General features: G+C 43.2%; 1 protein-coding gene across 1 annotated transcript in view; it reads left to right on the top strand.

The window, feature by feature from the left end:
- The window catches only part of kdrl (kinase insert domain receptor like), a 40,403-nt gene that overhangs the window by 15,946 nt on the left and 13,556 nt on the right, over positions 1-10,901 (top strand). The window contains exons 12-24 of the mRNA XM_030107229.1: positions 733-841; positions 1,987-2,271; positions 2,472-2,618; positions 3,193-3,321; positions 4,322-4,428; positions 4,787-4,916; positions 5,414-5,518; positions 7,494-7,607; positions 7,730-7,818; positions 7,952-8,108; positions 8,898-8,995; positions 9,712-9,834; positions 10,148-10,259. Of these exons, the coding sequence (XP_029963089.1) occupies positions 733-841; positions 1,987-2,271; positions 2,472-2,618; positions 3,193-3,321; positions 4,322-4,428; positions 4,787-4,916; positions 5,414-5,518; positions 7,494-7,607; positions 7,730-7,818; positions 7,952-8,108; positions 8,898-8,995; positions 9,712-9,834; positions 10,148-10,259 (1,705 nt within the window). The remainder of the gene's footprint in view (positions 1-732; positions 842-1,986; positions 2,272-2,471; positions 2,619-3,192; positions 3,322-4,321; positions 4,429-4,786; positions 4,917-5,413; positions 5,519-7,493; positions 7,608-7,729; positions 7,819-7,951; positions 8,109-8,897; positions 8,996-9,711; positions 9,835-10,147; positions 10,260-10,901) is intronic.

Below are 10,901 nucleotides of genomic sequence, written 5' to 3'. Positions count from 1 at the left end.
AGAGGTCATGGCGAGTCTGGTCAGGTCACCTCTTCAGGGCTGCGCAAAATCTTCTAAGTGAGAGCTTTCGATCTCAGGTTACATCACTGTGAGCAATAACCGTAACATAACACCATATTACCACGCTGCCAGTGTTTTCCCAAATATCATATCAACATGAATTAGGCAGCGTGAAATAACAGCCGCTCTTTTACTGCCTTTCTGCCAGTACATGAATGTTGTTCATGCAGTCACACACTGAATGATTTCACCACTACAGCTGGCTCTCTGATAGCCAACACAATACTTTCTGCCAGACTGGGAAGTTTTGGCCAGCATACTCCAGACAATACTCCCACATCATTCACTCCCTTTGATGTAGCTGACTGCCCCCAAAAAACAGATGTCACTGCGAACACTAAGCAGAACCCCACCAAGTCTGGACCGCATCCAGGCCGCACTAATTTTTTTTCCCCAAATATTTTGGCCGTTAAAGATTTTGTACTAGAGCTCAAATTGAGCATGGCATTAGAAGTGCTTTCCAGGTGATGGACAGGGAGCCCCAGCTCTTAATGTGTGGCGCAGTTCTGAAGGGCGCTTGGTGGGGTTTAAGACTCCAGATGTACACTTTCATTCATGTCAAACGCTCACCTCACTGATGGTTATTACAACCAAAGGAACACATCACATCAATTATTATTATTATGATCATTTTTATTATTGTTGTATTCATCTTTTCCTGATCCTGATTAGACTGTGAGTACCCTGGTGATCGGAGAGGCTCGTGTGTCTGGACATTACACATGTGAGGCCTGGAACCAGGATGGAATAGACACCATGACCATGCCTTTCTACGTTGATGGTAAGTGGGTCACTAGAATACAACATCGGCCTTCAAATCTATAACCGCATGACTGAGAGTGCACAGAGACAAACCCCTCTGAGTCTTATTGTGACTGCGACGTGTACCATTCCGTGCGCTGGGTTCTTATAAATGATCTATGAACACAGTGCACGTTGTAATGAACTGCAAAAGGCAGGGAAGGAATGTGCAGATTGTATTGTGCAATAAAGGCACCGGAGGGGGGCATTAATTGAAACCATCTTCCACTGTAGCTGCGCAGCTTCAGGGCGGAAGAGAGGCAAACATGTCCCGAGCCATATGGCGCGCTATAACGGCGTGCGTTTAAATACAGCTATGAATATCTGCATTCCTGCTCCACTGCCAGCAGGCCATTCCTCCTGGTCTGCGAGCCTGTGTTCGCAATGAAATTTTAGTTTTTTATGCATATCTGAGTAGTTCCAAATGTTCTCAAAATGGGACGTACATCATGGCCGTTATGTAATAGGCGCAGAGATGGTATGTCGTTACATCCAGCCACAGTTCACTACATAAAAAAAAAAATGAATCACATTTCCTTAAAAGCTTTATGAATCACCATTTCTGAAGGTCAAAGGTCTTCTTTGGGGGACAGAGGGATTTATATATACCCGTGATTATGCAGAGGACACCAAGTGGTTAAACTCATTCTCCCAGAATGAGCGATTTTCCCAGGAGGAGCCCTGCTCCCCTCCAGAGGTGAGGAAGACAGAGAATGATGGAATGCTGCTAAAAAGAGGACAGAGTTGTAATAACAGCTGTCTTCTCTTACGGAACAGAGAATGCTTTCCAGCAAACTGAATAAACAAGCACAGTCCGCGTCCCTTGGGGTGCATGCGCTGCCTCACTCCAATCGCATGTGTGCATATACACCGTCAGCAACGCCGTACACCAGCAACGTGCTTCCAATTAACAGTGATGAAACAGGAAACAACTACAAATGTGACATTCTTTGCCTCATGATGAGCAGCTATGTGTCCAAAAAACTTCTTTCCAAATTAGGATCTGTGTGCGTGCTTTTCAAATATTTGTGCAATGTAACTCGTTCACAGAGAGAACTCTGGTTGACCTGGGCTGACCACAGCTGACGTCCTAATCCATCTCATTCTTGCACGTTTTCACATTAGATCACCAGGAGGAAATTAAAGTGGAGCCTGAGACGGCCATCGAGGGGTATAATCTCACCCTGACCTGTCGGGCGACCCGTCACCTCTACACCGACCTGCAGTGGGTGGATTCCTGGAATCACACCGTCACTTCTAACGTGTCAAGTCTGCAGATAAGCAGCTACTCCATTTCCATTTCACTCTACCTGCAAAATGTGTCCCAGACGAGCATCGCGGGCTTCAAATGCCAGGGACACAAGCAGGACAAGAGGGTCAAATACAAGAGCGTTGCACTGCGAGTAGATGGTAAGTCATGTGAAGCTGCAACTATTTTTGTTACTGATTGCAAAACTGTTTCCATGGAAATTGAGTCATTTATGGACTTACTGAGAAATCTACTTTTTCTAGTTACGAGCAAAATATGTAATTCAAAGATTTTCTCATCTGTTCATCTGTCCATCTTTCTATCTGTTCCTTCTGTATTGATTGGTGTGTTTATTATGCAGCAAGACAGCGGCCATGGCTGAGTCAAAATCTAACCAATCAGGAAGTAAACAGCAGCAGCATCCTGTCGCTTGAGTGCGTTGCTTTTGGAGTTCCTCGTCCCATCGTCAAGTGGTATAAAAATGGAGTTCTAGTGGAAGCGAGTCCAGGTAACCCTTTAAACATCATTTCTTGTGCTTTAAAGACCGTGAAGATGTACTTTGGTGTAATACAGCAACAACAAGAAGGAGGGTAGGAGGAGAATCTATCTGTGTTGAAAGTCAGAGTTACAATTATATAGCCACAATTCTGCTTTAGGTTAAAGGAATTCTTTTTTAAGCCTAAAGTAAAAATGCTACGTCCCCAGTGTCAACAACTGGCAATTGTAGATGGATTATTGGTTTCATTTTTATGAATATATGGTAAGAATTAAGAAAAATTGCCATAGTTGGTTCAGCTATTTGCATCAGTAAGAGCAAATGAGCCATAGATCGTTGTGTACATTAATAAAAATGAGTGAAAGTACCCGTTGTAAATCAGTCTTTGCAGAAGCAGGTGAAGATAATAAACCTCAGCTCTTCATCAGTGTGGCTCAGCAGTCAGTGAATCCATTTGTCCATAGATAATACTTTTTTAAAAGTATTTTAAGCTAATCTTTTCTAACATCTATAACATACTGAGAAACCAGTGTCTGAATAAGCTTCATATAGACTAATTTGAGGTGTGTGTGTGTGTGTTTTTCAGGCATCACCCTGGAAGGCGTTGGTGGTCTGACCATCGAAAGGGTGAAGAAAGATGACGAGGGTCTGTACGAGTGTGTGGCCAGCAGCAAAGAGGGTGTCGCAAAAACAAGCACCTACATTACCGTGCTCGGTGAGTCATTCGGTCACCGAGGGAAATCAACCTCCGTGACCGTCCCGCAGAGATCGCTTCAATCTGCCGCCTTCACCCCGCGCGGTGTGTGCTTGTTACACACCGTATCACACACACCGATCGATTGTCTGTGCAATGGAGTCGCTACATTTTCTGCATACCCAGTCAAAACATCTCAGGGGGGCCCGCTTGGCCTCATGTTTTCTTGTCATCACTACAAATAGCTCGGCCCGGACTTCAGTGAGAAACGTCTCCCCTGACAGAAAATTTGTGGCTGCCAGGAATGCTGGGTGAATTCCTCCGTGGGTTTTATGATCATGGCTCTGGCTGAAGGCCTTTGCCTCGAGGACATAACCTCTGTGAAGTGTTAAGAGCTCCACTAATGAGTCTAAAAGATTGACTGCTACAACTACCAGGGGAGTGGAGACAAATAGGAGATAATTGGAATTGAAGGCCTGTTTTTCAGAGTGTGTTCTTCTGCGCATACGATGAATTACACGTTCGGTTAAGCAGGCCTCATATCACCTCCATGTTTTAGGCTCCACGTTCTCATAAACTTGTTTAAGTCGTTTTGCTGGAGGATAAACTCTATAGTCATCTTTCCCTCCTCACTGGGAAAATAGTCCAGCGACACGCAGCACTTAGACTTTTCTGCAGTGTTGGTTTAGTCAAGGGCTACTGGAAATAAGAGCTGGAAAAAAAACTTCAGGTTCAGCAGATAACGGCTTTTCAAAATGGCCATGTGGATGGTTAGGAAATCAGAGTTTGGAAATCTAAGTAGTCCCTTACAACTTTTCAGAGACCGTTTAGAAAAGGACAATTAAACAAGAGTTAGAAGGAACGAGCGTTTTTAAACAGCACAGCTCTCTTTATTCACACTTTCTTTTCCAGAGTGTTTCCATGCGATGGCCAAACTTTGACAGTTCAGTGGGAAAATATGTGAGATCACAAAAAGTACACCGAGTCCCAAAAGTTGAATTGCCGTTCTTCTCTATTCCAGGAGACGAAGGGAAGGCGAACGTTGAGGTCATAATTCTGGTGTGTACGGGAGCGGCGGCCACTTTCCTCTGGCTCATGCTCATCCTGTTCATTCGCAAGCTGCGGAAGGTAAAAAGTTACATTTCTTCTTTTCTTAGGAACTCCCTTTGAGATGATCATGTGCAGAAATGTGACAGTGTCATAGTTCCTCTTTCATTATTTTCGTCGCTCCTGATTTTGCCCCCTCGGGTTGCAAAGTTTGCAGAGTTAGATTTAACCCCTGTGTGTGATTGGCACATTTATAGAGTCCTCATATTAAAAAGTTTAGATTTGTATGAAAATCTTGTGCTCATGCATTAAGAAAAACAACCATAAACTTACAAGAATCTTCCTTTCAGTGCTTTCACTGAAAATAAAAAAGCTAACATCTAAATGTTGTTGCCAGTGTAATCCTGAAGAGATTCTCGTTTGTCTTTAATCACTTCAGCAACCAGCGCACTACAAAATGGGTCCATCCATCATCATCGATCCTGACGAATACCCTCTGGACGAGCAGAATGACCTCCTTCAGTATGACAGCAGCAAATGGGAGTTTCCCCGTGACCGCCTACGACTCGGTAAGCAGGGCGCTATTTCTTCGGTGTGTTGGAAAATCTTTCATTTTTAACTCCTTTGATTTTCTACAGCCAAAATAATAATCATTTATGTCCTTTATGTGTAATGTAGATAAGGACATAAAGGAGCAGCTCTAAAGTTGTAATGGATTTTAGATTATGACACACAACTGACTATATTTGGTAAAACAGTTTGCAAACGGTTTAAATGAAAGGTTAAAAGTTCGAGCGGTTTATAGTATCTTCGCCACACACATTAAGATATATTGTGCAGATATCAGGCCTCTCTGCAGCTGGTGTGGAGGGTCATTACTTATCAATGACCTGTGCTGTTGGCCAGTCTGAGGTGAACCATAAATTCTCTTTTCGGCTGCCAGACGATCAGAGCTACGGCGCATTGTTTTAATTACAGGAAGTGACTGACAGGGAATTCAGCCCTGATTTCCCTGCCCCAGGGAAAGGAAGCTATAATGTCTTCCCTCCTGTCTCCGCTCTTCCAGGCAAAACTCTCGGCCACGGGGCTTTTGGAAAAGTGGTTGAAGCTTCTGCCTTTGGGATCGACAAGCTCTCCACCTGCAAGACGGTTGCAGTCAAAATGCTGAAAGGTGAGGAGGTGTCCAAACGTCCATGACCTCTTTCACTTTACTTTTTTCTCGTCATTTGATTTTACTGCATTGCATGTTCTCCCTGGGCCTGGGTTTTCCCAGGGTTCTCTGGCTACGTCCTCCCACAGTCTAAAGACATGCGGAGGTGATCCGGTGCATTTAAATTAAAAGCATGTGTGAGTGAGAGTGTTTGCGATCGCCTGTCTCTGTGTTTACCCTCCGATAGACCGACTGCCTTTCACTGCATTGGCTCATCGGTGAGTTTTAGTTCAAATCGTCCACGTGGAGCACCTTCGCCAAAGTAGGAGCTAAACAAGATCCTGATTCATGTTTTTGAAGCTCTCCAACCATCCTCCAGACCGAGTCTGCACTTCACAGTTGATTGCCAAGTATTTACAGTGTTACGTGCAGCATGTAACTCCCGGAGACTTTATTTACTGCATGCGGCGCACGTGCAATTAATCCTGGGATTTCCCAAGGTCAGAGCAAAGAATCAAAGTGTGCAGGTAGAAACAGAGGCTAGGACCCCTCATATGTGACCTCTCGGATCAGAATGTCCTCATTCTGGAGGTGAAGAAGAGTTCAAAAGTGCCAGAGACAAGTACAAAATGTCCAGAAATCAAGTATCTGCATTTTTGAGGTTGCGTTAACGTTTGGAAACGATCTCAGCTCAGATCTGGATTGATTTAAAAAGGAATTACTCACAACCCCATGTTAAGAAATGTCCTTAATATGCACAACAACCTATAAATGCTGCTTCAAAATAAAAAACAGCTTCATGAATGAATCACGTTTTTCATTTCTTAGAAGTCTTCTTGTGTTTCTAGAGGACTCTGTTGCAGTTTGTGATATATTGAGATGGTGGATCAGGAAGAATTAGGAAAGAAAGGGCTGTTAGGTGGATTTATCTCTCGCTGCCTCAACATTAATCATGTCTCATCATAAATCACCGGCGCTGTGAGAGGAACAGACTCTGGCCGCTGTTAATTGTGCCTCGGTCAGCCTTGATGGAAAGCAGCAGGTCTTCTCAAACCGAGCATGTTTCAACCAGAGTCTCGCTGCCTGCTTTCAATTTTTGGTCATAAATATGAGTTTGGTGAAAACAACAAAAACAGTAAATCTAAACTTGATGATCTCATTGGACATATTCCTCAAAATCATCCTCACGATAAGAGCATTTCCTCTTTTTACTTTCCAGATTATGGGGATTTATCTTTTCAAATCAAAAGCTTCATCTAAAACAGATTTATACTACATTCGTTTGTGTGGAGTCTTCTTTTAATTCATTTATCAAACTCAGAGTTTAAGTTGACTAATCAGCCACCCATTATTTTCTTTCGACACTTTGAAACTGCACACAGGAAGAATTACGTCTAGTATGATGGATATTCATTCACAGTGGTGTAGTGGTTAGCACTGTTTCCTGCTAGAGGGAAGATCTCTGGTTCAAATCTGGGTTGGGTTTTGCTTCCTTTCTCTATGGAGTCTGCACGTTGTCAGCATCTCCTTTCACAGCCCATAAACATACATTTTGGGCTGAATGATGACTAATTTTCCCCGAGGTGAATTTCGGTACCCGTATGCGGTTGTGTCTGTTTCCATGTGTTGAACTTGTGACTCGTTCAAGTAAGTGAAGTTGAATAAAGGTCAGGTTTAAAAAAAACTCCAATAGTCCTCATTGACTTATCTCTTTTTCATCGTATGTACAAAGTTATAAAAAAAAAAGCCACCTTTCATGGCCACATGTGAGGTTTTTCATATCACTGAGCCTGTCCCAAAAGATTGTTTGCAGCAATGAAGTCTATTTAGTCTAATCTACTCTTTTAGTGTGATTGTCAAAAAGACGAACACATCTTAAAATTGAAGGATTTAGAGGAAAATGTTGATTTTTAATTTTTTTTTAATTTGTGGATACATATAAGTCTTCAACCAAACACCAGCCAATGCTGACCGAGTTTGTCTGCTTGGATTACAGGAGGTGCAACATCAAATGAACGCAAAGCTCTCATGTCAGAGCTGAAGATCCTGATTCACATTGGCCATCACCTGAATGTGGTTAACCTGCTGGGTGCCTGCACGAAACCCGGAGGTGAGTTTACCTTTAAAAGCTATAGAGTATAAGGAAAACACAAAACTATTGGTGTCCATGTCAGTGTCAGTACTGTTTTTTGCTGCTGTGATAATCATATGAAAAAAATGTCATTTGAACAGGACCATTGATGATGATTGTGGAGTTCTGCAAATATGGCAACTTGTCCAATTATTTAAGGAGCAAGAGAGATGATTTTATTGTCTATAGGGTGAGTGACATCCTGGATGAGTTTAACCCTCTTACAAATGTTTTGATGTTAATAGCATATTAAAAAAAAAACTCATTCATTTTAGTTTATTGAATTGCTGGAATTGAACATGTTGAAATCATTGTGTTTTCAGAACCAGGACGGTAAGGTGGTGTCGTCCGGGTCCGGCGGCTGCGAGCTGAGTGAGCTGATGAAGCGCCGCCTGGAGAGCGTGGCCAGCACAGGAAGCTCGGCCAGCTCCGGCTTCATCGAAGATAAGAGCTACTGCGACTCGGAGGAAGAGGAAGACGGTAAAGGCCAAGCACGTCCCGCTTCCTCTCAGCCCCCGCAGTCCTCCTCCTCCTCCTCCTCCTCCTCCTCCTCCCTTGTTTGTCCCTCCTGCTGTCTCCCTGCCCCCCCACGCCTCCTCTCACCTCTGCTCCACCCCTCCCGCCCGGGAACGAGCGCTCCCCTCGGATTGTTTTCAGGTCTGAGTCTGATGGGACGTTTCCTCCTCCTGTCCGGCAGTACAATCACTGCAGCAGGAGCCGCTGTCACCCCACTGAGTCTGGGGAGGCGTCTGTTTATTTCCCGTCCCGACCCGGGTTTCGCTCTGTCTCTGTCTTCGGCCCGGCACGTCAGCCATGTTGTCTCTGATGTGTTATTTCTGGTTTGATTAGCTGTTTACTCAGGTGGGCCGGTGGAAGGACTCCCTGCGAGTTCCTCTCCCAGGACCGCCGACCAGCGTCCCGTGCTCATTACCACTCGTTTCACCTGACATCTGAGAAATCGGAGCAATTGTAATTTGTTTTTTATCACAGCTCAGTAAAGGATGTTTTAGAGACAGAGCGCGTAGGAGGAGACCAGTACGTGACAGGATGGATTGTTAGGATGGCGTGCTGCGGCCCAGGGCTTCTCCAGCGCCCCCTTGAGATTCAGTATTATTTCTTCTTATCTGATTTATCAGTTGTTGAGAGCTGCTAACCATCCTCACTGCCTTTGAAAACATGCCTGTATGATTAAGGTTAATGCTCCAGATGTGAAGGTCAGAATGAAAAATAATTCTCAATGGGAAAACTTCATTTTTCTCTGTTTTTCAGAAACGGAGGATTTATATAAGCGGATCTTGACACTGGAAGATTTAATTTGCTACAGTTTCCAAGTTGCAAAAGGCATGGAGTTCTTGGCTTCGCGCAAGGTATGCTCTCTCGTGTTATTATTACATATGTGCTTCAGGTTTTATTTTAAGATTTTCATGACATGGTGAAAGATGGCCGTGCCCACATTTTCAGCACTTCTTAATGTATAGAACTACTGTTTTTATGAATTCATTTATGTTTTATTGAATTCTTTCACCTATCACTGTCTATATTTTCAAGTAAGAAGTATTTCTTAAAAGTCATTTTTGATCTGGATTTGCAAAAACTTTATGGTTTTGTTGCTTAAACGTTTGATTGATTTTCCAATTAGTGGATGGTTTGAGAAGAAAAAAGTTAGTAAATGTCAAAAAGATTTAATCAGTTTCTCCACTTGTATCAGTTTTCAGCAGTCTGCACCTCGAATCATGTGTGCACTTTGAGAACACCTGAGGTTTTGTTGTTTTCTGCTCTGACCTACTTTATTCTTCCCTTTGTTGTATCATCTGGTGGTTTTTAAAGGATGTCAGAGTCAAGTTCCATATTTCTGAAGAAACCGGATGATACTGAGTACAGAATGAAGCCATTGTTGTCGAAAGCCTGACAAGCTACTTCTTAGCCTGGACATGTGAAGAAATAGCTTGCTATTGTATTTCCAGTGGATGACTTTACCATGTGTTTCTCTGGACACAGTGAACCGCTATAAAGTCAGCGATCTACATAAAACTGTGTGTAAACGTCTTTTATTTAGAATATTATTATTGTCTTTTTCCATCAGTGCATTCATCGTGATTTGGCTGCGCGGAACATCCTCCTCTCTGAGAACAACGTTGTGAAGATCTGTGATTTTGGACTTGCCAGAGACATCTACAAAGACCCCGATTATGTGCGCAAAGGAGATGTAAGTGTGTACAAGCCTCACACTCTTTGCTATTTTAGTTCATTCTCTTCAGCTCCCGAATTCCACAGAAAGATCATTTAAACTGCTTTCTTTGGGTGAAAACTTGCAAAAAACCCTTTGGCATTTTAGAAACATTAGACATAATAATGTTGTTTGACTAGCTGATAAAAAAAAAGCTGGACTGAGAGCAGCAGCTTCTGGGACAATTTAAACCTGCAAGCTTTCTACTAAAGTAACTGTTGTTCTTGGCGTGAATAACTGAGATGTTTGCAGGTGATAGAAGGAAGTAATTATTTGTAACATTTGCACGCAGGCTCGACTGCCGCTCAAGTGGATGGCACCTGAAGCCATTTTTGATAAGATCTACACGACTCAGAGTGATGTTTGGTCCTTTGGCGTTCTCATGTGGGAGATCTTTTCTCTGGGTAAGTTGCTGACCTCTTAGTTTTCACGCTTTAAAAAAAGACATGACATCGACTTGCAGCAAAGAAATCTTATCTATTTGAAAATCCATATTACAGAAAAAGTAATTCTGATTAATATGACTTTAGCTTGCTGCTTGTAGTCATTTTTCCTGCTACTATGTCTTTGTTCTATTTACTCACTGCGCTCGGCTGTCATATACATTTAGTCAGAAGATACTCTGAGCTGGGAGGACTCGTGTGGTTCTCCCAGCTCTAGTACCTCACCAGATGTACCGGGTAATAACTCTCCTCTACCACTGTGCAATTGTGCCCTTGAGACAAAGAGCCTGGACTCGTATTGTCAGTCTGAGAAAACTATTTCTCTGCCACCCGTGCAAAAAACACGAGTGCCTGAGTAAAGCCTGTGTGCATTAGTGCAGGCTTGGGGACTTTAAAACGGGAGAACACCTCTTATTTAAGCTATGCGTTTCATTCCTGCTGGCAACATAAACTCACAGTAACCAAGCAGCCAGATCAGTGTAAAAGTGGCCCCCTGCTGTGCACAGCGGCCTTTAAGGCAGCATTGTGTGTCAGCCTGTGCACCGTGGCACTGAGCTCGCGACACTTTTCTAAAGCGGGGCTCAGCTTGAAATATTGTATGTT

The sequence above is a fragment of the Salarias fasciatus genome, chromosome 2, assembly GCF_902148845.1.
Source record: "Salarias fasciatus chromosome 2, fSalaFa1.1, whole genome shotgun sequence".
Taxonomy (NCBI): domain Eukaryota; kingdom Metazoa; phylum Chordata; class Actinopteri; order Blenniiformes; family Blenniidae; genus Salarias; species Salarias fasciatus.
Note: the sequence above shows the minus strand (reverse complement) of the source record. Positions and strands in the feature narration are given on the sequence as shown.